This window comes from Denticeps clupeoides, chromosome 12 (genome assembly GCF_900700375.1).
Source record: "Denticeps clupeoides chromosome 12, fDenClu1.1, whole genome shotgun sequence".
NCBI lineage: Eukaryota > Metazoa > Chordata > Actinopteri > Clupeiformes > Denticipitidae > Denticeps > Denticeps clupeoides.
The window spans coordinates 3,041,328-3,068,343 of record NC_041718.1 but is presented as its reverse complement, the minus strand read 5'-3'; the positions used below and the strand labels follow the sequence as shown (position 1 = coordinate 3,068,343).

The following is a 27,016-nucleotide window of genomic DNA, read 5'->3' as shown; positions in this document are numbered from 1 at the left end:
TTAATTAAACCTGACAGCAGTTGCACTTGGAATCTGCACATATGACCGGGAGTCTGAACCCGTGCACGCACAATGGGATGAGAAAACCGCAGCCGAGGCTGCTGCACACGTTCCATTATTTGTTTCTCACGTCAGTCAGTCAGACATTGTCTTTACCAAAAGTTCTTTCAGTTTTCAAGCCTCACTGTGAAAAGCAGGATTTTCAAGCTTGTTTCCACATGGGGTTACAGAGAGGAAAATCAGAGAAAAATCCTCCTCACACACAAAAAAGAAACACTGCGTTTTAATTTCATGCATGAGCAGCATGAAAGGTAGGCGACCTCTGGCAGAGTGTGGAAAGGATATTGGTCAGCTGCAGATGATTATTTGTCCCACTAATACAGCTGACTGAGCAGACTGGCCAATCCTGCATCTGACAATTACGATGCACTACATGATGAGAACTGACATGTTTTCTATGATAATGTACCCACTACAAATGAAGACTTGGCATGTGTAACCTCACTGACCCGGTCGAACACAGAAGTTACTTCAATGCCTTTGCCATTATTTCCTATTGAAAACTGTGAGGGGGTGGCAGACTTCACAACTCTAACAGAAAGTCGATTAAATGGTAAATATACATTTTTAATGCTATAAACCTTCAGATTTAAATTCAAATTTAGAATGTTTACACATCACACCTACACATGAATAATATTCATATACATATCATAAGGTCTCAATTGGGACCGAGAGAGATCTAAGTGTTGCCATTGCTGTGCAGAGGAGCGTGTCTAAAACACACACACACACACACACACACACAGTCTGAGCAACTCTAAGGACAACTGTGATGAGTCACTGCTGTGGGGAACTGAGGGCAGCAGAGAGGACATGTGAGCCGGTGAAAGATGCTACTTCACATTATAACATCCCAAAAGCCAGGATGGGCTTCCTCCCGGTGTGTATAAAAACCATGACGTTGGCATTAATGCGCTCAGGCGTACTGGCTGAATGGAGTGTCGCGGGCTGGAAGCCTTGTGAGAGTGATATGTCAGGCTCACGTGTGGCTCACGTCAGCTGGTCGCCAGGCACTGCGAAGTAATGAGCAGGAGGAGGATTTATGAAGACTGTTGTCCACCAAAATCACCACACGCCTTTCATTTTATATCCACATGCAACCAAACTGGTGCACATTTGCATCATTGACTTTAGTATTACTTATATGTTCTTGCCAAAGCTGCTGAGTAAGACTCATTGATTTAAAAGGCTGAAATATTTCTGCTCTGAGGGTCGATTGATCAGCCACACTGTCTGAAGAAGAAAGTGCCTCTTCAACATTTGAGTGAATCTCTTCCTAATGCTGAGCTGACAGATGATCTTCTCTAAATGTTTTCCAAGTCATATTCAATCAAAAAAAAAGTTCAAGTACAAACAACCAGCAATGCTGAGAACATACTTGACATTATAGTATTGAACAAGTCCTAAACACAACATCTACTAAAGCATTTTTTTAAAAAATAAAGCATGCTGTTATTCATAGTACCATTCAGGCAAAAGCTATCCAATCGGAACCATATCCTCATATACAGTATGAGTGTTTTTAGCTGCTGCTTCAGAATTGTATTTTCAAAAGCACAGCTGCAAACCATGTTCAAATATTATCTTCCATTGGTAAGTATGGGATTTATATTATAGGCATGGTACAACATGTTTTACTATATGAGTGACATGATTCCATCCATGTGACAAGGAGCAACACGGAGATGAGGTAAAGTGACCCCTATAAATTGGCAAGATGGCCACTGCCAGCCGCTCAGTCATTGATTGGCATTCGTCAACTCGACTCGGCTCCTTCTCCACCTCAACTCGTAAGAATTATCCTGTTCATCTCCTTACCTCTCATCCTGTCCCTTCCCCAGTTCAACCTAAAACACATTTCGTCCAACCCGCGCTCACATTCTGGTCCCGTGCTGGGACCGTGACAGTCGTTGTTCTGCTGTTGGATGTTCACTGTGTGTGTTCCTGATTCCCTGATTGTGTGCGCTTGTTGTCATGTGTATAAGTGTATCCTGTCACGTCCATGCGGGCATGACGCGGCGGGTGAACGGAGAGGAGGACGAAGAGTGACGAGGAATGGAGGACGCTTTCACCTGACATCACAAAACCGGGGTTTAATTAGTGAATAACAGGACAGGGAGACATCCGAGACGTAGACACTGGTGAACACGGAACATAACGTTAAAGACCTGACAGCGAACAGAAACGAACAGGGCAGCTTTATACAATTAACACAGGTGAAAACGATTAGGGAACATTACACAGGACAACAAAGTAACCCCCTTTCGGACCGGATCCTGACATATCCTGAGCGTCTGTAGTCCATGCAGGGTCACTGTGTTTTTAACTATGTTCTGTGTGTAGATGTCTCTATAGTTACTACCCCCCCAGCTCTGACGGATACCTGACACAGGTAGATGCCACCTCATTAGAAGGGTTAAGAAATTGTTATAATGTATTAACATAAGCAGTAGGCTTTATTAAAAAGTAGTTCATATTTGCATGAAATGTGTTCCAGTGAATATCAAGCAGACAGGAATGCAGTTTATTCATGAGAGGATGCACTTATTCCAATGTAATATTTTCACTCATTAAAGTGAAGTGATTGTCACATGTGATACACAGCACACAGTGAAATTTGTCCTCTGCATTTAACCCATCACCCTTTGTGAGCAGTGGTCAGCCATGACAAGCACCCGGGGAGCAGTGTGTGGGGATGGTGCTTTGCTCAGTGGCACCTCAGTGGCACCTTGGCGGATCGGGATTCGAACCGGCAACCTTCTGATTACAGGGCCGCTTCCTCAACTGCTAGGCCACCACTGCCCTTAATTGCAAACAGCAAATCTGGAATCTAAGGACATTCAACATTCAACACATGAAATGCCCCTCAGGAAAGCACAATTGTCAGGGCAAATGTTGACCAAAATAGTACATATAATGTCTATCAATTTTCCTGTTACTGCCATGGAGCGACATGACATCCAAATGACAAGCCAGAATGTTTACTGACCCTCTTCACAAACAGAGATAACATTAAAATAACAGGTATTTTCATATTATTTTACGGATTTTATACATTTTCATGTGAATTCTGGCATATTGGGATAGTGGGACACTCGGTAAAATCTTGGGAAACCCATGATGCAGCATGGGATCTGCTTTCCCATTTTGTGAACAAATGCTTAATTCCTTTCCCTGTTCCCTTTTCAATCAGCTCACCAATAGAGCACTGCGACACTGCTTGGCCCAAAAAGGCTAAAAATAATGAAAAAGAGAAGAGAAGTGAACTAAGGTTGTGTTTCTATTTAATTAATCATGCAGCCTTAATTGAGCGTATGATAAACTAATTCCACATCCTAATTAGTCCTTGGACATGGATGTTACTCCTGCATACTAAGTAGTACCTTCTTGAGCCTTCTGAAATTCCTTAAGAATGGTCGTTTCGATAATAATATCATCTTCATAAAGTTGAAATACGGAAATGCATTTCCCGTGGTACATCTCCCAGAAGCGTTGTTGCTAGAAGCGTCAATGATGTACAGGAACTTTTGTAGTAATTAATGACTGATATTTATGAGTAACCAGTTAGTATATTGTGAAATAATTGTCTGAAATGTTCACATTGCCAAACCCCGTCAATCAAAACGACAGATTTAAAATGCGTTACAGGTAAAATTATTGATTGATATCTGTCTGATATAATCATTGATATGTGTCTAAATGAGGATTTTAGGACACTGAGTGTAAGAATGGACATCGCGAGAGCCTGCTTTTGCCTTGCATAACAGATGTCTGCAGGGGGAAGTGTGACATTCCTGTGTCGATGGTTGTGGGTGAAGATTCGACACCCCGGTTTTTACATGTCTTTTGTCCGACGTCAACGTGCGAAGTATCAGCCGTCAGGACCGCCCACCCTCTTTGTCTTCACCAAATGGGAGGCACCGGGGGCGTGACATCAGAAACAACAGGTTCTGATTGGCCAGTGACAACTTCCTGTAGGCCAGTGACAACTTCCTGTAGGCCAGGGGTATAAAAGCCTGCGCACATGTGGAAAAGGAGGTCTGAGCTATCTTGCTCAGGGGGGTTTTCCCTCAGAAGCCGGAAGGCTTCTGGGACTTTTATCTTCCCTTCTCTTTCTCTTCTCCCTCTTTACTCTTTCTTCTCATGTTTACTTTCTCTGTAACCTTGGTACCTTTTTACATTCAATATTCACATGTAACTACAATAATTATTTACCGGTGTTAATAAATTAGAAACTGTTCATTTTTAACCTCTGTTGTGCCATGCCTCTTTCTGCCAGGTAACATCAAATTGGAGTGGTTGAATACAGTGCTTTGTGTGGAGGGAGAAAGAGTTTTTTTCTACACACTCTATTCTCTTCTCCAACACCATGGTCTTCATTGCGTTTTTACATGAGTTAGGAGTTTCAGATACTAGTGACACAGCTCACCATATATAAGAAAGTTAAGTGTATATGTAATACATAGGCCTATTAACACCTCAGTCAAACTGATTTTGGATGATCTAAGTAAAAGTGTTTAAACGTCGCCTCTTATTTTGCTTCCCAGTCGGGTCATTAATCTGTAAGTCCTGTTCTGATGTGTGTACCTGTTTTACGTAATAAACCCGCCCCTCTGAATGTGTCGCCAGTGACATCAAGGTTAGTGAGACGGAATCCACAGACAGGCGGACTGTGCTGCTCGCTCGGTCTGACCTCAGGGGCAAATATGAGCTCGTGATGCTGTGGTGATGATGGCAACATGCAGACAGGATGGCAGCCAGAGCAGAGGTGGCATTCAAGCAGGCAGTGGTCAAACCATGAATCAAACCAGCATCCGTCCAGGGGGTAATCCAGAGGGCAGAAGTCAAGCAAGCAGGAGTCAGACATGAATCAACATCATTCACGTGGTAATCCACAGAGCAGTAGTCAGGGGCAAACGGGGTTTAGGGTGCAGTATTCTGTCAGTCAAATGGTCACTAGCACACCTAAGGGCTCTATTTTTGTCTAAGCACTAGGCGCAGTGCAAGGCACTGATGTGCAGGGTGCTGACACCGTGGTGAAGGGGGGGAAGAGCAGGTTGTGACTAGAGCACTTATTGGACTAATGAACTTCCGGTTTCAAGTCGGTTTCCTTACCCACTAGGCCAACCTCTGCCCCAGTGATTATCATTGTGAAACACTGCACATCAAATTGTGTCCTCTGCTTTTAACCCATCACCCCTACTGTATTACATACAATATTCTAAACAGACGATATACTACATTAACAAAGTAATGCTGAGTTATGACAGGTTGCACGATCAGGGCATTCCAGCCTAAAAAGCTCAACAATGGTGGATGATGAGGAGAAAGGAAAAAATGTAAAGGACTCTTCCAGTCAGTAAAAAAAAAGGTTATTTGTTCCAATAAAGTGAACTTTAACTCCACGTTGTGCACCTGTGTCTCAAGCTCTATCGCATGTAACATGTCAGGGATGTTTGCTAATGTAACTGTGACAACATAAATTAAATTAGAGCATTGCTCATCAGATTACTGCCCATGAATGCTGCCCCAGAATTTTTTTACAGCATGCTCTACTGTGCAACGTCTGAGACGGAATCTGAGGAAGGACAACTCTGCCACCTGATGGTGCGGGGTGGTACTGCAGGAAAATATTTCCTCGACAGATTCAAATTCAAATTCATCAGGACACCACAGTAACATTTACATTTACAGCATTTATCAGACGCCCTTATCCAGAGCGACTTACAATCAGTAGTTACAGGGACAGTCTCCCTGGAGCAATTTTTAGGGTTAAGTGTCTTGCTCAGGGACACAATGGTAGTAAGGGATTCGAACCCGGGTCTTCTGGTTCATAGGCGAGTGCGTTACCCACTAGGCTACTACCACCCAGACAGTAACAGACAGTGTGGGTTTATTTTAGATTTCAAAACACAGAGAACTACAAAATTGCAACAGAAGTCTGTAAAATAACACGGGGTTCACTTCTATTTGTAAAAAGCAAAGCATCATTTGCAATACTTGCTATAAAATACTATTTGCAATACTTGCTATAAACTAAATGGCGTGTATGGAGATGACTCAGACAACCGCAGTTAACTCATTTCGTACAGGCTGTGGCCTACCCTGTGCCACGGTTGTCTGGCCTACCCTGAGCCACTGGGTTCTCCCTGTGTGTTTTCTCCAGAAACTTCGAATCAGAACCCTTTGTGACTTGGAGCACAACACATTAATCAGTCCAGATAAAGCAAGTGGCGGCATGGAGAGACTGCTCAGTGTAAAGCACGGCTGGGGTGGCTGGGACGGTCTCCGCATTCATTATCTCCCCAAATGAAGCACATGATCAGCTGGGCAAAAGAGCCTGCGAAACCGTCTCTGTCGCTGCTCTGCCGTGACAGCATAATAGTAATAATGACAGCCTGGGGGACAGGGAAATAAGCAAGAACGCCAGACTGCAAACCCTGCTGTGCTCGCCAGCTCGCTGAAAACAAGTCACTCATATGAGGTCTCTTGCACTGATAGGACATTGAAGGAGGAAGACGGCACGATTTCACTCCAAAAGAAGGCACAGCCCAGCAGGCGGTCATGTCCACTGTGACAGGTTAAAAAGAAGACATAAGCTGCCTCACTGTCCTCCACATAATAAGTCATTAAGTGATTTAATGGATTCATTTTGTGGTGCTAGCCTAGTGGGTAACACACTCGCCTATGAACCCGAAGACCCGGGTTCAAATCCCACTTTCTACCATCGTGTCCCTGAGCAAGACACTTAACCCTGAGTCGCTCTGGATAAGGGCGCCTGGATAAGATAATGTGTACAGCCTCTCAAAGTCAAAGATGGATCATTAACTCTCTTTAACCCCAGAGTACTTGTACGCTTAATCCAGATTCTATTTGGTACAGAGCATTAACAGTTCTCAGCAGGTGGACAGAGAACAGCCTTCCTATAATGACACAGTGTCAACTGTTAAATCCACGATAAAGACACATATTTTATCGCAAGCATTCCACAGTTAAATCCACACATCCTGCGGTGATCTCAACTTTGGTGTACCTGATGGACCACTGGGCAACTTCAGATTCTGGTTCTAAATATCAAGATCGCACTCTCGACAATTAATTCAACCATAACTGTTCGGTCCAACTTCACAAATTCCACAGAATTTTACGCCAGACACAAATATACTCTGCTGCACCACCTTCATCTGATACGTCTGTCAGATTAACCTTTAAAGCATCCATCGGTAATCCATCAACTATTTAGTAGAATACGTGTTGCATTGGACTGAAAAATGCTAATGCTTTGCCAGCGATTTGATTGCCAGGGGTTTGGCTACGAAGGACCGAGAGCAGAAAGTTCAAGCAGGAAGCGACTCATCGTAAATCGAGCAGGCATCAGATCACCCACAAGCGGCCAGTTCGTATACAGTTGACGTAAAATATTACTCGAATACACTTGAATTCGAAGAACAGCGGGTCGCTCGCAACAGAAGTTGACGGTACAACGAGGCGATTGAAATGATTAAATGATTCCTGATCAAACTGAATCGTTGGTGGCGCTGCGGCGACACGACGCTGCGACGCCCGGTCACTCTCACCTCGGTCGCGCGTCCTCGGCAGACAGAGAGTCAGGGTCCCCCTCCAGCTGGGCATGCCGAACGGAGCTCCGGGCTGGCGGGGAAAACGGCAGGGCTCCGGTGCCTCCGATCCGGTCCTCTCCGGCGGTGATGTGTGGCCGTCCGCGAACCCCGTCACCCCCTCACAGTAGGACGCAGTGCACGAAGCTCACCCCCCAAAATAATCTCAACGTACAGCACAGGGCTCTTCAACATGTTACGGATGGAAGGACCACTCATCCGAGGGGATTAATTAGCCGGTTTTATTAGGGTTTTACTAGCTGGGATGACCAGAGGACAACCCGTGTTGGAGAGCCCATAGAAAATAAGAAAATAAATCTGGCACTGCGGATCAGTTTGATCCATCATTCAGTGCAAAAAGGACGATCATGAGGACAGGAATATTCAAAGCTGATGAAGATTCTTGCCTATTCTTGCGATAAAAGTTGCATGTAAGTTTTGATATGCAGAGCAGCGTTGCAGGCATGTGTCTAGGAAAAGAAATTGAATGCCTGAAATGTTCATCTGCAATTTGCACAGTTGTGCGTCAGTGACTGCCAGCATGTTAGAAATGAGCCTTCAGCTAATCGAGACCCCTACAGAGCCACCATCAGGGCAGCGTTTCGCACACAACATAGTTCCCCCCAGCGAAAAGCTGGGGCTTTAACAAGAACCATTAAACATCATCGGTTTTTTTTTTTATAGTTCTACACTCCTGCAAACACATACAGTGACTCTGTGGCCAGATATATATGCAAGAACACAAAAAGAGTGAGATTTACAGTTTATTTATTAATTACTAGAAAAAAATTACTCCAAGCAAGCAGATAAAACCGGAATGATCTTCTCTTCGATCCATAATTCAGGTGTGGAAAAAATCCTGACTTTTTTTGTGACTTGCCTTTGTGCATTAACCTTTAACACAGAAAGGGCTGGATTTGGGAAAAATAAATTCACTGACTGGGCATCAGCCCCACTTTCAGGTCAGAGCGATCCGGAGGTGAGAACGTTCTACAAAAAGTCTGAGTTTGGGACTGTCACTGGGTGTTTAGCTCCTCTGCGATGGCTCTGCGGGCAGCCCCGTCCTCTGGAGGTCTCACTGTTCGTTCTGTTGCCCCTCTGTAATGGAGGACACGGCCCCCTGGCCCTTGTTAACGTCACTGATGCAGGCCCACTGCCCGTCCACTGACTCCTTCCACAATGTTACCTGGGCAACAAAGGTAAGAATGTACATGAATATAAAGAGTCGCTACATGGACAACCCCGTAAGTCAGACTGTTCCTCCAGTCAGCATCAGTACCTTTTCACACACCAAGCAAATAACACTTCTACTGCCAAAGAAATCAACAAAGATGTGTACAAAATTTATGTTTCACATAGTGCTGCAGAGCAAGTAACTGTAGCTACAAGTAATTAATAAAGACATATTGCACCTTTAGGCCTAATTTTTTTTTTTGTCAGCTCAGACTGCTTTCAGTTAATACAGTATGTATTACATACTTTCAGTATGTACAGCTTTGAATGTAGATGGCAATGTCAATCATTGCAGTTGGGGAAGGGCAACATTCAACTATCATAAACCAAAAAAAATGACTCACATTTGGCAAAATCCTTTTGTGGCACATATTAAACAGCATTAGGCTATATTCTTACTATTTACATGATCTGACCTTGTTGTCACCTCCAGAGACGGCCAAAATGTTTCCAGTGATGGACCAGCTCACATGCCATACGACGTCATTGAACTTGTGCAAGAGTTTAGCGGACCACGTGTTCCCAGAGGGGTCATCACATGTCCAGATAAAAACCCTCCCATCCTGCAAATCAGAGTTCAGAATTCAGGATGGAAATCATTGGACTGTAACAGAGCTTCACCACCAAAACTGCAGTTGGACATGAACTGCTTTCCACAGCTTCTTAAATCTGTAATGATATATGACAGGGAATGGTTGCTCTTGTGAGTATTAAATTAACTACCAAGCACAGAGCTAAAGGCAGCAGCTCAATTAAAACTGTTCAGCTGAAATTGGACAAAGATCAGTCGACAGTGTCAATGTGTTCAGTCTTGGTGTCTATTATATATTTCTTTTTTTAAGTCACAGAATGAACAATATCATTAACAGGCTATTGTTAAAAAGAGACTGACATTACATGTGTGAATTCAACTCTAAACTTGTTCCCATGGACTTCACAACTTAATAGTTTTACCCCCCAGGGACCATGAAAAGGTGGCTGCAGCAGCCAAACCAGAGGCACGTCAGGACCTGATGATGTCTACCTGAGAACAGCTGGCAATGGTGCTGGTAGGAAGACCAATTGATGGTGACCACCCCACATCCCTCACCCAATCGCTGTGGGCCTCCAGCTTCTGATCCTCTTTCCACTGCCCATCCTCCTCTCTACACACATACAAAACACACAGTCACAAAAGGTACATCCTGTCTGGCACAGACCCTGGTCTAAATGGGAAAATATTTGTCTCCTTGCCATGCAAGTATTTACAGTGGGACTGTCTATTTTACCAAAGCGCTACAAATAAAAACACATACTGACTGCCGGATCAATATGGAATCAGACCAAATGTGCACAAACCAAAATTCACAAGTGTGTACTTTGATCACAAACGTACAGAGCAGTACTTACAAATATGCCCTTACTTTATGTTGTAAATTGTTGAATCTGTATACACAAATCAAAAGATTTGGCAGTGTCCTGACAAAAAGGTATGCTCTCATCCCTGATTAACTTAGCTGACCGTTTCCACTGTAAACTTAATGAACCAGTTGATAAATATAGATTTTCTAACCCCTTGATGACGGTGCTGTTTGCTGTCTCTGTGTCATTTTTAAGATCACCGGATGATTGAGTCAGGAAGGATTAGTAGGTACACAAGTGGCTTCCTGCTTGGAGTAAACTTCTTGGTAGTTATCTGGCTCAATTTCAGAGCCCTCCCAAAGAGTATGTAGCATTAAATTAAGGTAAATTAGAGGCCTGAAAAATGCAGTCTACAGTGAAAACAGAGCCAGACAGGTAACACTAGATACTATTTCTGCACATCCTATTTTACCCTAAACAAGAGACATTTCAGATGCCCAAAACTTTTAAACCCTATTTATTGTAACTGGAAATATTCATCACAAATCTGTGCATAGGAGCAAAGTTCCCAGGTGAATTTTACATAAATCTGTATATGGTAATGATCTATGTTAATTTCTGAAACAGATTATTCTACACCCTGAACTACAGGGGTAATATGGGTATTGCAGCATTTAACGTGGAACAGACAATTGGAATAAGGAGCTGCGATAAAGTAGCTAACTTCACAGTCGTTGGATCAGGGAAATAAAAACATTTTTTACTTACTTCCAAAGTTTGACCAAGTTATCACAGCCACCAGACACAAATCTCTTGATATAGTTTGGTTTCTGACCTGTGGGCTGGTCTATAAGGCTGCCAGGGACAACTGCTGGTGCCCAGCTCACGGCATTACAGCCAATCTGCAGAGTGACAGTGAAGACTGTTAAAAGTCTAATGATAAAAATGAGGCTGCAAGTAAATAAATAAATAGAGAGAGAGAGAGATTTCTCACTGATAAACAGGCAAGATCATATAACCACGATTGGTCTGTTTTAGAGTCCATTTTAAATTTATTTTATTTGTTTTTAAATCACTGAATGGTTTGACTCCAGCCTATTTGTCAGACCTACTCCATTCTTACACTCCACCCCATTCTCTCAGGTCTTCAGACTAGAGACTATTGTCGTTTCCTCGGTCCCATTACAAGCACAGAGGTGACTGGGCATTTGCAGTGGCTGCCCCACGTCTATGGAATGACCTACCAATCAGTGTCAAACAGGTAGCATCAATCACTGCAATTCAATTCAAATTCAAATTGCTGCATGTTTTGTTTTATTTTATTCTTAGTTTTTTTTGTCTGTTTTGTTCCTGGTAATTTTACTTATTTCTTATTTTAATGTACAGCACCTTGGTCCTATGGTAACACACCTATGGTGTGTTAAAGTGCTTTATATATATAAAAAGTGGAATGGGGATATTTCATCAAATGTTCAAATAGGGTTGGGTGATACAGCAAAAAAATGATCATAATATACTTTCCCATTTCAAACAACTTGATTTTTCTGTAAAATTTTATCACAATTGCCAGACTGAAACCGAAGTCACAAAAAGTTAACAGTTTATTAACATATAAAAGCATGATTATCGCTGGCCTCTTCTACTTCTACTACTACCATTGTGTACCTGAGCAAGACACTTAACATTAAGTTGCTCCAGGGGGACTGTCCCTGTAACTACTGATTGTAAGTTGCTCTGGATAAGGGCGTCTGATAAATGCTGTAAATGTAAATGTCTTCTGCTCTGTTTTCAGCCATTTCGCTCTTAGCTAGCTTTGCACCATGAACCATGTCAATGATGCTGCGTGTGTTGCTTCTGTATCCCATTGCCTCGGCAGCCCAGACATCCCAACCAGCAAAAAACTGACATGAAATTTAAGGGCAGTGGTGGCCTAGCGGTTAAGAAAGCGGCCAAAAGGTTGCCGGTTCGAATCCCAATTTGCCAAGGTGCCACTGAGGTGCCACCGTGTGCGGTGCTGCAGTGTATCACAATGACAATCGGTACAGTCTCACTCTTGTTTGTTTGCTCTAGTGTCTGGGATATTTCGATACATTTGCGGGCTAACATTGTGTGCAAATACACACACAAATTATGCTCATTTCTGCTATTTTTATCGTAATTGTGAAAAATGCCCAAAGCTGATCACCGAGATCAAGCTGAACTTTATCACGACTTATCACAAACTTTACCATCAACTGAACCCAGCCCTATTTTCAAAGTGACTGATTTTAATTAACTCACAGTGTGTGCATTACTGATCTTCTTCACATCCCACTGGCCATCGCCACTGAAGGTGAGGATAGATATGGCCCCATCAGAGCTGCCACAGGCCAGGATCAGCCCAAAATCATATGGACCCCAGCATACAGAGTTTACTGGAAGAGAACATAGCAACGTATTTAACATACAAGAGAATAATAAAATATCATGAGAGCTTACAAATCAAATGCTTATGTAATATTACAGACGTGTCTACATAGTTGGTTTGGGTGCTGTATTTGGCTTTAACAGAGGAAAGATAAAAAAAATAGAGCTCACCAGAGGAGTCGTGGCCTGTATACTCATACATTTTGTCCCATGTGCCATTCTCCTCCTTCCAAATGATGACTTTCCGGTCATAGGAGCAGGATGCCAGGATGTTGCCGTACATGGGGTGGGCCCAGGCCACCTGCCACACCGGACCTTCATGCCTGAGAGAAGTCAATTTATCCATAAACCAACATTAGGAGAGCAATGGGAGTCAGTATGTTTGTGTACTGGCCTCACCCTCTCAAATCTGCAACAAGAATCTGACCTCCATTCTTCACATCGAAGATTTTTACAGAGCGGTCAGAGGAGCAGGTGGCCAACCGCGTGCCGTAATAGTCCATCTGAGCATCATGCTGAATGAAGAACAGTCAGAAAACTTTGACATAACTAACATATCCAAACTCTATAACAACTGACCACAAGCTTACGTTTAACACATGCATACAGATTATAATGATTTATATAAGAGAATAGACTACCCTGGCCACTGTATAGTGTTTTAAGAGTTATTTTCTAGGTACAGAATACTCACGATCATGTCCTCATGAGATGTGTCCACGGTGTTAATGACAGACACCTAAAACAGAGGAAAAAAATCGCTTTTAACCTAACGTGGCACCCTAATAGGCAACCTGGTACATTAAAGTAGCGGCATAATAACAATCGCCATTATGTCTGACAGTGTTAAAAGTAATCTCCACAAATGACCATTCTCTTTGCACTCCCACCGAACGAGGCTAATTCATGTTAGCTGCATAATATCAGTTAACGAGGTAGCTTGTCAGTCGTATAAATTATATATGCCATTTCCGCAGAGCTGTGCACACTCACCATTATTTCACACCGAACTTACAAATCCTGTTCGACGGACTAACGAACTCACTCCCTCCTTTATACGCGCACACCGCTGCGGAACGACGTTCCAACGAACTCCGCTGCTTCCGACGTGGCGAAGGGACCGCTTGGACGCGGCGTCACTTCCGGTCCCGGAAATGGCGTCAGGCCCCCGCCTCTTCTCGACTGGAGTCGCTGGTGCGCATTAGCTCCACTAGATGGCGGTAGATGGTCCCCGCCGTCCTATTTTTAACGCTGTCTGCTTTGCAAGTGTCACATTTCACAGCGTGTTCTAGGTCCCACACCGTCACTTATGCCACTTCGTCCAGTCGTCTTGAGCTGAACTTTACATACATATTTATTTGTTTGTTTGTTTGGATTTTTTCCATTAACTTTTAACACTTCTTTCATTCGTCTGGTTGTAAATCCGAAAGAGTTCAAGATGTCGAATGTCACCTACTACATCTCTAATCTGCTGGAGAAAATGACATCCACTGACAAAGATTTTCGGTGAGACCTCCCGCTAAAATCGGCGCGTTAAAGTTCCAGCAATAAATCATTTATTTCGGTATAGTAATACAATAAGCATGCTCTTCAATGACAAGTCTAAGCCTTATCAGGGCTCTTAGTTTGTATACTTGATATTCTATAGAAACCGAACGAGAATTGCTGGTGTCTTCCCATTGTAAGTCGCTTTGGATAAAAGCGTCTGCCAAATAAAGTAAAGTAAAGTAAAGTAATAAAGTGATACAAATATTTAGTGCGCCTCGAGTTTCTATAGTCAAATCGTTTACAGTAAATAGCTTTGTAAACAATGCTTTGTAAAACTTAGGAAAACTTAAGATTTATAGTTTTATTTGAAGGTATGCTGAATCTCAATACTGTTTTTTTATGTGTCTCATATCACATTTATCCAGTATATGCATGACAACCACCTCCATAACCTTAACAACCACTATTACTGTTATACCTGGCATTGGTGAATATTAATTATGGAACCAAAGCTGTTAGGTCATGTGATGTAACGCATGCTACAGGCTACAAGATCTGTTGGTCCTTTAGGTTCATGGCCACCAATGATCTGATGATGGAGCTCCAGAAAGACTCCATAAAACTGGATGAGGACAGTGAGAGGAAAGTGGTTGCCATGCTGCTGAAACTCCTGGAGGACAAGAACGGGGAAGTCCAGAACTTGGCTGTCAAGTGGTGAGGACAGCAGCGAAAGAGTTTATGAATAGAAGAGGGACCGAAAATGATTCTGCAACATATAGCGATGCCGGTATCATATATTGATCTATGTAAATTTGGGGGACAAAAATGGCAGAAAAAGTAAATAAGTAACTGAAGGCAACCTTCACCAGACAGTAGAGATGTTAAATTACTTAAACCATTAGATGGGTCAGATTGAGTTATGATTTAGTCTGTGTGCATGTTGTATAGATTAAGTGTGTGGGTTTGTGCACAGTTTGGGTCCCCTTGTGAGCAAGGTGAAGGAGTACCAGGTGGAGACCATGGTGGACACTCTATGCTCCAATATGGTTTCTGATAAAGAGCAGCTGAGGGACATCTCCAGCATGGGCCTGAAAACGGTCATCGCTGAGCTGCCACCAACGTCCTCAGGTCAGTGACCATCTACGACCCCTAACCTACATTTACTGGCAGTTGCTACTGTTCTTCATCAGTAGCTGTCTTCCTCAGGTGATTATATCATTATCTATGTGCTCAACAAATTTGGTGACCCAAACATCACTGGGACAAACTCGAACTTCTCACAATGGCCAAAACACATAAACAGAAATAACTTTGAGTGAGGTCTTAACTGAGTGGAAGAAGTGAAAGTGAAGTGATTGTCATTGTGAAACACTGCAGCATACAACAAAATGTGTCCACTGCATTAACCCGTCACCCTTGGTGGGCAGTGGGCAGCCAACACAGCCCCCGGGGAGCAGTGTGTGGGGATGGTACCTTGATCATTGCCACTTTGGCAGTTTGGGATGCTTTAGTGGGTCAAACTGATTATGGGTCCGTTTCCTTACACGCTAGGCCACCACTGCCACTGAAGTCACTGGCATACATTGCATCCGGAAAGTTTTTCGTTTGTTATATTACAGCCTTATTACAAAATTGATTGAATATTTAAATATCCCCACAAAATTCTACAAACAACACTCCATACTGACAACATGAAAAATGTTTGCTTGAGGTTTTGGCAAATTTATATGAAATAGAATTTGTTCAATACTTTGTTGATTCACCTTTGGCAGCAATTACGGCCTCAAGTCTTTTTGAATATGATGTCACAAGCTTGGCACACCTATCCTTGTCTAGTTTTACCCATTCCTCTTTGCAGCACCTCTCATGCTCCATCAGGTTGGATGGGAAGCGTCGGTGCACAGACATTTTAAGATCTCTCCAGAGATGTTCAATCGGATTCAAGTCTGTGCTCTGGCTGGGCCACTCAAGGACATTCAGAGCTGTCCTGAAGCCACACCTTTGATATCTTGGTTGTATTCTTAGGGTCGTTGTCCTGCTGAAAGATGAACCGTCAAGAGCGCTCTGGAGCAGGTTTTCAGGATGTCTCTGTTCATTGCTGCAATCATCTTTCATATCCTCTATATAGTTTCCCAGTTCCAGCTGAAAACATCCCCACAGAATGATGCTGCCATGACCATGCTTTGCTGAAGGGATGGTATTGGCCTGGTGATAAGCGGTGCCTTGTTTGCTCCAAACGTGACGCCTGGCACTTATACCAAAGAGTTCAATCTTTGTCTCATCAGACCAGAGAATTTTGTTTCTCATGGTCTGAGAGTCCTTCAGGTGCCTTTTACCAGCCAGTGGCTTCCATCTGGCCACTCTATCATACAGGCCACAATCGCTCAGTTTAGGTTGACGGCCAGCTCTAGGAGTCCTGGGGGTTTTGAACTTCTTCCACTTACAGATGATGGAGGCCACTGTGATCACTGGGACCTTCAAAGCAGCAGAAATCTTTCTTTAACCTTCCGCCTTGTAACCTTGTGCCTTGAGACAATCCTGTCTCAGAGGTCTACAGACAATTGAAATGAACTGTATACTGTTCGACCTTATATAGACCGGCATGTGTCTTTCCAAATCAGGTCCAATCAACTGTTTTGTTCTACAGGTGGATAAATTTGCACATTTGCCAAAACCTCAAGATTTTTTTTTTTAAATGTTGTCATTATGGGGTGTTGTGTGTAGAATTCTGAGGGAAAAAATGTACTTTTGGAATAAGGCTGTAACAGAACAAAACGTGGAAAAAGTGTTGCGCTGTGAATACTTTTCCTGATGCACTGTACATACAGACGTGTACACAAGTAACAAGCAACAATCTAGTGATGGAGCTATGGGGAGGGTTCTAATTTGGACGTTACTACTGAACACCATGGAACCAGCTGTAGCATCGTTGGGAGTGGACATGCGGACCAAGGAACTCGGACACCCTTGAGCCATATGTCCAGCAGGGAAGCAGGCCCGGGAACTCTGAGGCCATCTCGCCACGCGTCCAAACTTGCTAAATTTATTGTACACGTATTGCCTATGAGCCACATGAGCCTGCCCGGTTATTAATGTGTCCCCCTTTTCTTACTTCTCCAGGTATGAGTTTGACAGCTAGCATATGTAAGAAGATCACTGTACAGCTGATTGGTGCACTGGGGAAGCAGACAGATGTGTCAATCCAACTGGAAGCTCTTGATATTCTCTCTGACATGCTGGCCAGGTAGAGTAATTGTTTACATTTACATTTACAGCATTTATCAGACGCCCTTATCCAGAGCGACTTACAATCAGTTACAGTTACCTTAGGGTTAAGTGTCTTGCTCAGGGACACAATGGTAGTAAGTGGGGTTTGAACCCGGGTCTTCTGGTTCATAGGCGAGTGTGTTACTATAATTGTTGTATAAGCGTGTGGAAATCATGCATTGATAATGATTTTATGCGTTCATCTCTGCAGGCTGGGCGGAGCACTGGTCGACTTCCACAGCTCCATTTTGTCCAGTCTCCTGCCCCAGCTGACCAGCTCTCGCCTGGCGGTACGGAAGCGTAGCATCATCGCCCTGGGCAACCTGGTGCCGAGCTGCAGCCATGCCCTGTTCTCACAGCTGATGGAGCACCTGCTGGCTGAGCTTTCCTGTGGACCGCCCACTTCCAACACACGGACCTACATCCAGTGCCTGGCAAACGCCAGCCAGCAGGGAGGGCACAGAGTCGGTGAGCCCACCTATCCTGTGAACCCTTGTGAATCCAGTTGTCTGAGCCTAAATGAAATATAATCAAATATATTTGTATCATTAGAATAAATGGAGCAGTAAGACCTTTGACCAGTAGAAGGCAGCCAGAAGGCCATAAAATAAATAAGTACCTTACAGTACCATAATGAAGCATCTCGTACCAAAGGGGCTGATAAGTTTTGGGTATAAAAATGTGTTTAAAACTTCCACAAATCTCAAAAGCACAGACCTGATTGTGGACAGGTTTTTTTCTAACCAAAACTGTGATAGAACAATTCATGTTTGATACTGTTGTGTAATGTTCGACTTTGAGGGGAACACCTTGAGAAGATGGTGCCAAAGGTGGTGAAGCTGTGCAGTGTGGAGGATGATGAGTTGAGGGAGTACTGCTTCCAGGCTTTTGAAGCCTTTATTCGCAGGTAACACATTATGGTACATTGAGTTCCGTGAAGTTTGATCTCATTTCTGCTGTTCAGATGCATCTGTCTTACAATCTCATTATCTAATTTTTGAAAGGTGCCCTAAGGAAATGTCCCCCCATATCGACACAGTGATTAAGATCTGCCTGACATACATAACCTATGACCCCAATTACAACTACGATGCAGACGACAGTGCTATGGAAACGGAGGATGGAGACGACGAAGAGCAGGGTACTCCACATGCCATACACCACCACAAACAGAAGTAGAAACCAGAATTCCGGGAGAAATTTTGATGGGCTTGTCCAGGAGTTAGTCATAGAAAAAGTCTTAATAATGTGTAAGAAGGAGCAGCCGGTCATAATAAGGTGGCCGATGGAGCAGCCGGTCTTAATAAGGTGGCCGATAGAGCAGCCAGTCTTAATAATGTGTAAGAAGGAGCAACCGGTCATAATAAAGTGTAAGAAGGAGCAGCTAGTCATAATAAGGTGGCCGATGGAGCAGCCGCTCTTAATAAGGTAGCCGACGGTGCAGCCAGTCATAATAAGGTGGCCGATGGAGCAGCCGGTCATAATAAGGTGGCCGATGGAGCAGCCGGTCACTTTGTAACACATGTTGGCAACAGTCATATTGTTGTGGTGCTTTTGGTGATAACTTATGAATATGCTGGTCTTCTGTATCAATGTGGCAGGGAGATAATCACATTTAGCCTTTCCTCCAGAGTCAGATGACGAGTACAGTGATGATGACGACATGAGCTGGAAGGTGCGGCGCTCCTCTGTGAAGTGTCTGGAGGCAGTTGTCAGCAGCCGCAGGGACCTCCTGCCAGACCTGTACGCCTCTGTCTGCCCTGTGCTGGTAGGGCGTTTTAAGGAGCGTGAGGAGAACGTGAGGACGGACATCTTCCTCGCCTTTGTGGCACTGCTCCGCCAGACACGCCCCCTCCCTGGCTCTCAAGCGTCGCTATATCCAGGGGCCAAGGACGACGCTGTGGTTGACTTACTGAAGAAACAGGTGCTGAAAAATCTGACCACAACTGAATACCATTTATACGCATCAAGACATTAAGCAGCTTTATCCATCCATCATGTTTGTCTTCCATTTTGGATCCCTGTCTTGTAGAAAGGTGATCAATATTCCAAGTTTATGTTCATCAATAGCGTGCTGTTTTTGTGAACCTCACCATATAGGGACTAGTGATCTGATTTGAACAAACCCACATTAATTTAACAAGTTATTTAACTCAACTGATGCAGTGAGTACCTTCTCATTCTGCTGGAGAATTTGAACATGAAAGCACGTTGTAAGTCGCTCTGGATAAGGGCGTCTGCCAAATGCCGTAAATGTAAATGAACAGTGGTCCGACAGATCTGGAGGGGGCCAATCTGGACAAAAAATTAATGTTGTGACGCTGCAGGAGCTCATCAAAACGGCCCAATGAATTTTTTTTTTTTGGACAAGCAGTGCATATGCTGTCACATGCTCTGTGCATACCATATGATAGAAAGACATATGGAAATCACATCATCTTCTACAAGCCACCTTTCTTCAGCACAGTAGATTCAACATTCACAGGCACAATTTTTCCACTCCTCTTTAGACAATTTTTTTGTAAATATGCATATTTATGGTTGAGAAGAGAAATTAAAGAAACATTTGTACCTTAAATGGCTATATTTATTTTTCAAGATAGGCCGGCTTATTAATTATGACAACCTCCACCATAATATGAAAAAGCACAATCAACATACTATATGTTCCAGCGTCTTCTACACTATAGTTGTTGTTTTTGTCATGTTTTGTACCCTGTCAGTACTCATGATGTCAGTGTGGTCTGTGTCCCCCTAAGGTGCCCTCAGTGGTGAAAGCCCTGCACAAGCAGCTAAGAGAGAAGAGCATGAAGTCAAGGCAGGGATGCTTTAGCCTGCTGTCTGAGCTGGCTGGTGTTCTGCCAGGAGCCATGGGAGAACATCTCCCTGTCATTGTCCCAGGTGATATCGCATGCTTATGCATAAAAAAAAAACTAGATCTAGAATATGGAGTAATTTCTAGATATAGAATATATTCAGGATATTCAGGATATTAGGGCTTTAAAGCAGGGTTCGGTTTTGAACAAACAGCAAGTTTGTTAAAGAAAGATACAATCATAATATAATCATGGCAGAAGGTTTTGGGGAACTGTTTTAGCTCCAATTTCAGGAACTACTAGTGACTTTACCTTTACCATACATGTATGTTTAAATTGATTGGTTGAATGCTACTATAGAAAACACTGGCACGTTTTTATGATGCAGTGTGATGCAAAAATTCTAAATCAGAAAATGAAAATAACTAATTTGTTTAAAAGAAACTATTTTCTAAAAGCAATGTCTGTTGTGTTTTCCTCTCCTCCTAGCTATAGCTCAAGCCATTTGTGTTCACTTTTATTTATTAATTTATGAAAATTTATCTGAGACTTTGCATCGTCAAAGCTTCAATTGTGTAATGTTTTACAAACCATTCACACTTTTTAATTTATTGTCCATGTTGTAGGTATTGTATACTCCCTTTATGACAAGTCAGCCTCCTCCAACATGAAGATAGAGACTCTGTCCTTTCTCCACATCCTACTGTGCAGCCACACTCCAGATGTTTTCCATCCTCACTTTAAGGTCATTTTACCTCCTGTGGTACACTGTGTGAATGACCCATTCTACAAGATCACATCTGAGGCACTCCTTGTCATGCAACAAATGGTGAAGGTCATGCGGCCACTGGACACACCCTCTTCTTTTGACACCAAACCCTATGTGAAGGACATCTTCTCTAGCACTCTAAAGAGGCTGCAGGCCACTGACATTGACCAGGAGGTGAAGGAGAGGGCCATTTCCTGCATGGGCCACATAGTCAGCCACCTTGGAGACCAGCTTGGTGCTGATCTGCAACCCACCCTTCAGATTTTACTTGAAAGGCTGAAGAATGAGATTACCAGGCTCACTGCTGTGAAGACACTGACAACTGTGGCACAATCGTTCCTCAAAATTGATCTCCGTCCCATCCTGCCCGAAAGCATCCCCATCATGGCTACGTTTCTACGTAAGAACCAGCGTGCCCTCAGACTGGGATCACTGGCAGCATTAAACATGATTGTGACAAACTACAGCGATAGCCTGAAGCCCCCAATGACCGATGCTGTACTGATTGAGCTTCTGCCTCTAATCCAGGAGAACGACATGCATGTCTCCCAAGTGGCCATCACACTGCTCACCTGCTTGGCCAAGGCCTGTCCATCATCCCTGTCCAAGATCAGTGACTCAGTTCTTCCAGAAATTCTCAACCTGGTCCACTCCCCCTTGTTGCAAGGTGGGGCCCTGTGCTCCATCCTTAACTTCTTTCAGGCAGTTGTGGCTACTAAGTCCACCAACCTGAGTTTTAGTGATCTGATGAAAGCCCTGACTGCTCCTTACTATGGAACTAAATCCACGGAGCTACCACTGCACAGACAGTCCTACTATTCTGTTGCAAAGTGTGTGGCTGCACTGTCTTCTGTGTGTCCCAAAGAAACGTCCGGAATGGTAACAAACCTCATCCAGGAAGCCAAGAGCACCAAGTCATCAGAGTCTGTCAGAATCCTTTCATTGCTTTGCCTGGGGGAGGTGGGACGCTCTGTGAACCTAGGTGGACACAAAGAACTAAAGGCTGTGATCATGGACTCCTTCTCCTCCCCCAGTGAGGAGGTGAAGTCCGCTGCCTCCTGTGCTCTAGGTAACATCTGTGTGGGGAGCCTGGAGGAGTACCTGCCATTCCTGTTGAAGGAGATCAGCAGCCAGCCCAAGAGGCAGTACCTGCTCCTGCACTCTTTGAAGGAAGTGATCAGCGCCTCCTTGCCAGAGAGCCTGAAAGCCCACATGGAGAGCATCTGGGCTCTGCTGTTCAAGAACTGCGAGTGTGCTGAGGAGGGAACTCGGAACGTGGTTGCGGAATGCCTGGGAAAGCTCACGCTGGTCCACCCTTCAGACCTCCTGCCCAGGTTAAAGAAGCAACTGTCCTCAGGTGAAGGAAGATTTGCATGGTTCACGATTGCTTTGCTCATTTAATTTGAATGAGAACATTCTACATACTGAATAGTATTCTATGCATTTATCAATTATGGTTGAATTTAACACACTGACCATGTTTTTTTTTTTTTTTTATCCTTCAGCTTCTCCTCATGCCCGCAGTACAGTTGTCACAGCAGTTAAATTTACCATTGTTGATCAACCAATGCCAATTGACTCAATCCTGAAAGGGTGCATAGGTAGGCCTTTTTCATGCAACGTAGCATATGTTCACATTGACAGTTCAAATCTTGGAGTGGGATTCGGTCCTTTGAACACATCTGAGTCTATTGATACATGAATGAGCAGGTGAAAAAGCAACACCCCCATCTGTAATGCTGACAATCATAAATGAAAACTGAACTATGGTACATAAGCATGGTCTCTTTATTCAAGGGGCCTTGTCTTCATTATTTACACTAGTTCCTGACAAGTTACTAATAGATCAAAACAAGCGTTACTAAAAATTTTATTTTTTTACATGGACACACAATTTGTCGTAAATAATGACTGGATTCAGATTTGTATTTGTTATTTAGTGTTTGTTTGATTGTCAGGTGACTTCCTGAAAACTTTGCAAGACCCTGATCTCAATGTGCGACGAGTTGCCTTGGTCATGTTCAACTCAGCTGCACACAACAAACCTTCACTCATTCGAATGCTCCTGCCAAAAGTGTTACCCCACCTCTACAATGAGACACAGATTAGGAAAGATCTCATTCGAGAGGTATGGATCTTCACATGATTTAGTGCATAAATATCAAAGCAGAAGACATTCAACAATACACATTTAAGTTGATGGGGAAACCAGAGAAATGTATTAAATATGATTAATTAAAATAACATTTTGAGGATATACAATAAAGCCACCAGCCACATCCCTTCATTTTTTCCATATTCTGCTACATTGTTTAATTCATATATTTAAACACAATGACAGCTCAGAAAATTCAGCTCAGATTCAATATGATTTTGACATATCATCTTGATTGAAGGACCCGAGAAGCACTGTGGTCCATTAGTGCTTCTCATCAGCACCATGCGGTGGGGTAAATGGGGAGTCCGGTCCGCATAGAGGGTAAAATGACTGCAGCCAAATGGGAATGTCCTTAAAATGCCCAGCTAGAGCCTGGACACTAATTCAAACGAACATCTCTGGAAAGACCTTAAATGGCTGTCTTCAAGCTTGGTCCATTCAATCCGACTGGATTAAGCTTTTACATTTACATTTACGGCATTTGGCAGACACCCTTATCCAGAGCGACTTACAACGTGCTTAAGTTACCATCGATGAGATCAATTCCGGTTCACTAGGACCCCAACTATGAATACATCTATTTTATTCACTCTGTTGTAGATTCTGTACACAAAGTTCGACAACAAGAAAATTACAATTTAATCTAAATATTCTTTAAAGAGGAAGGTCTTGAGCTGTTGTTTGAAGGTGCTCAGTGACTGAGCTGTTCTGACCTCGAGGGGAAGTTCATTCCACCACCGAGGGGCCAAGACGGAGAAGAGTCTAGATGAATGTTTTCCTTTTACCTTCAGAGATGGAGGGACCAGGCGAGCAGTACTGGAGGTTCGGAGTAAACGAGGTGCAGTGCGGGGTGTAATAAGGGCTGTGAGGTAGGATGGTGCTGCTCCATGTTTGGCTTTATAGGCCAGCATCAGTAATTTGAACCTGATGCGTGCAGCTACTGGGAGCCAGTGGAGGGAACGTAGCAGAGGGGCGGTGTGGGAGAAATTGGGAAGGTTGAAGATCAGTCGTGCTGCTGCATTTTGTATGAGTTGTAGAGGTTGGATGGTACATAGTGGTAGACCAGCAAGAAGGGAGTTGCAGTAGTCCAGTCGTGAGATTACTAAGGACTGAACCAGTAGTTGGGTGGCCTGGGTTGACAGATAAGGGCGGATTCGTCTGATATTGTAGAGAAGGAATCTACATGAGCGGGAAAGATTGCTGATGTGAGTTGAGAAGGAGAGTTGGTTATCTATTGTTACTCCAAGGTTGCGGGCTGTTGCAGAAGGAGAGAGCTGCGAGTTGTCTAGGTAAATAGCAAGATCCTGATGTGGTGAAGAATGTGCTGGAATGAATATTAGTTCAGTTTTGGTGGGATTGAGTTGGAGGTGATGGGCTGCCATCCAAGACGAGATGTCGGTTAGACATGCAGAGATTTTGGAAGCAGCATGTAGATCAGAGGGAGGAAAGGAGAAGAGGAGTTGTGTGTCATCAGCATAGCAGTGGTAGGATAATCCATGTGAGGAAATGACCTCACCAAGTGATCTCGTGTAGAGGGAGAAAAGGAGAGGACCTAGCACCGAGCCTTGAGGGACACCAGTGGAGAGTGTACGTGAGGTAGAGGTAGATCCTTTCCAAGTTACTTGGTAAGATCGCTCATTAAGGTAGGAAGCAAACCACTGCCAAGGCGGATGGTACGTGGCCAGATGAGATTGAGCTGTTTATGATATAAGAAATGAAAGGGATGAGGTCAGGGGAGATAGTTTGAAACATTGCAGAAGGTATTGGATCTAGTGGACAGGTGGTTGGGTTGCCTGTGGATATAATCTGAATGATTTCATCAGATGTGATCTTAGAAAATTGATTTAGAGTAGTTGTCGAATTTTCAGAAGGAAGAGTAGGATTAGTGGTGGAGAATGTCTCACAGATTTTTTCAATCTTCCCTGTGAAGAAGTTGGCAAAATCATCAGCTGTTAAGGAAGTTGGGGCAGGGGGAGTCGGAGGGTTGAGTAGAGATAAGATGTTGTCAGTAAAGCTGATGTCAGCTTTTGTCAGTAAAAATTTTTACGTCTTTATTTTTGCATATTTTTTACATCTTTATTATTACAGCATTTATCAGATGCCCTTATCCAGAGTGTTATAGGGTGTTCTGCTGTGATCTTTGAGGAATCACAATACAAAAATCAATTTTACAATACAACATTACCAAAAAAGTGAAGGGGTGTAAATTGTTTCTGTTGATACTGTATATACATGACTTTAGGCAATCTTTCAGCACTTCTGTTATGACCCATTTTAATTTTTTTTCATTCTTAATTATCAGGTTGAGATGGGTCCTTTTAAGCACACTGTGGATGATGGCTTGGATGTGCGGAAGGCAGCATTTGAGTGCATGTACACCCTGCTGGACAGTTGCCTTGACTGTCTGGACATCTTTGAGTTTCTCAGCCACTTAGAGGAAGGACTTAAAGACCACTATGACATCAGGGTGAGCAGTCATAAAAACACTCTAAAATCAAATCTGTGTGTTTTAGCAGATACCTTTCAGCTCTTCTCACAGCATCTAAGCATAAAGCTTTAGAACAGTCAATCTGGAATTATTACATGTTTTTACTGTTTTTGCCAGTCACATGTCACTTGTCCCAGCATTATCAGACACCGTTATCCAGAGCGATTCATTAGTTACAGGGACAGACCCCCTGGAGACACTCAGGGTTAAGTGTCTTGCTCAGGGATACAATGGTGGTAAGTGGGGTTTGAACCTATGACCTTGTAGTCTCAAATGTGTTACACGTTAGTCTCCTACCACCCACCTTACATAAATATGTATCTTGTCCTAATATGAGTTAGTACAGAACAAAACTCCAGATGGGCTGCTGTCTACTAAACTCTGGGTTTACAACCAAATTGCACAATGACAATCACTTGACTTTTTCAGATGTTAACCTTCATCATGCTGGCCAGACTGTCTACCCTGTGTCCAGCTGCTGTGGAGCAGAGGCTGGACCGTCTGGTTGAGCCGCTGAGGGCAACCTGCACCACTAAGGTACGAGAAGGACTTGATCTGCAGTACACACAGTGCTTCGAAGTGAACAATTCTATTAATTACTTTCATTACAAGTGTTTACACTGTGGAACCCTTCCTTCCTTTAATTATTATTTTTACTCAAATCAGTTGATCTACGCTGCACTAGGAATTAGTGTGAGGAGTTACAGGAAAGTCTGTCCATTTAAGCTGCTGTGTAAACCCACTCAGCAATTTTTGTAATATGTAAAATATTTATCAGCTTGCACATACATATAGCAATCAGACTAAGTTCCATGAATCATTTTAGGTCCTCTCTGTACTCCTGCAGGTGAAGGCAGGATCAGTGAAACAGGAGTTTGAAAAGCAGGAGGAACTTCGTCGATCAGCCATGAGGGCAGTGGCGGCTCTGCTCGCGATTTCCGAGGTGGGGAAAAGCCCCATTATGGCAGAATTTGCAAACCAGATCCGATCCAATACTGAAATGGCCAGCATATTTGACAGCGTGCAGGGTGACCCCATACCTGGAGTAACTCAGCCTATGGACACTAGTTAAAACTCCCTTCCAGGAAAGCATTTTTGTTGAGATTTTGCCAAAACTATTGATGTTAACATGTTTAAAATAATCCAGAAAGCTTAAATCTCTCACCTTATTATAAATCCAGCAGCCAACTCAGCCACCCAACTAAAATGTCAGCTGCTATTTATCACACAAGGGGGATATTTATTCATTTCTTTTGCCTGTTTGGAAAAATAAAAAAGGATAAAATAAATGTGTCAAACCATGTGCCAATCAAATATGCCCACAAGTAAAAGAATTTTCATAGAGTTTTTTTAGCTGCATTTTTAAAACCA

At 43.3% G+C, this 27,016-nt stretch overlaps 3 protein-coding genes across 5 annotated transcripts in view; 1 reads left to right on the top strand and 2 right to left on the bottom strand.

Annotated features, from left to right (window-relative positions):
- grip2b (glutamate receptor interacting protein 2b) overlaps positions 1 to 7,791 on the bottom strand; it is a 116,024-nt gene extending 108,233 nt beyond the window's left edge. For both annotated transcript variants that reach the window (XM_028997877.1, XM_028997880.1), the window contains exon 1: positions 7,641 to 7,791. In XM_028997877.1, the coding sequence (XP_028853710.1) occupies positions 7,641 to 7,695 (55 nt within the window). In that variant the 5' untranslated portion in view covers positions 7,696 to 7,791. The remainder of the gene's footprint in view (positions 1 to 7,640) is intronic.
- A 639-nt stretch (positions 7,792 to 8,430) lies between these two features.
- On the bottom strand, positions 8,431 to 13,803 carry sec13 (SEC13 homolog, nuclear pore and COPII coat complex component). 2 transcript variants are annotated; one of them, XM_028998334.1, is made up of 10 exons: positions 13,653 to 13,803; positions 13,354 to 13,398; positions 13,059 to 13,174; positions 12,831 to 12,982; positions 12,534 to 12,667; positions 11,022 to 11,155; positions 10,302 to 10,337; positions 9,937 to 10,057; positions 9,329 to 9,475; positions 8,431 to 8,865 (listed from the first exon to the last, which is right to left on the bottom strand). In XM_028998334.1, exons 1-10 carry the CDS (start codon positions 13,653 to 13,655, stop codon positions 8,755 to 8,757), a joined length of 999 nt encoding a protein of 332 aa, XP_028854167.1. In that variant the 5' UTR covers positions 13,656 to 13,803; the 3' UTR covers positions 8,431 to 8,754. The 2 variants fall into 2 exon arrangements, with proteins under 2 accessions (XP_028854167.1, XP_028854168.1); XM_028998335.1 differs by lacking the exon at positions 10,302 to 10,337.
- A 142-nt stretch (positions 13,804 to 13,945) lies between these two features.
- On the top strand, positions 13,946 to 26,959 carry cand2 (cullin-associated and neddylation-dissociated 2 (putative)). The gene is made up of 15 exons (XM_028998961.1): positions 13,946 to 14,165; positions 14,718 to 14,861; positions 15,121 to 15,275; positions 17,268 to 17,391; positions 17,626 to 17,882; positions 18,216 to 18,321; positions 18,419 to 18,555; positions 19,046 to 19,338; positions 20,174 to 20,315; positions 20,857 to 22,356; positions 22,505 to 22,600; positions 22,958 to 23,127; positions 25,460 to 25,624; positions 26,075 to 26,182; positions 26,493 to 26,959. Exons 1-15 carry the CDS (start codon positions 14,098 to 14,100, stop codon positions 26,715 to 26,717), a joined length of 3,690 nt encoding a protein of 1,229 aa, XP_028854794.1. The 5' UTR covers positions 13,946 to 14,097; the 3' UTR covers positions 26,718 to 26,959.
- The last annotated feature ends 57 nt before the right edge of the window (positions 26,960 to 27,016 follow it).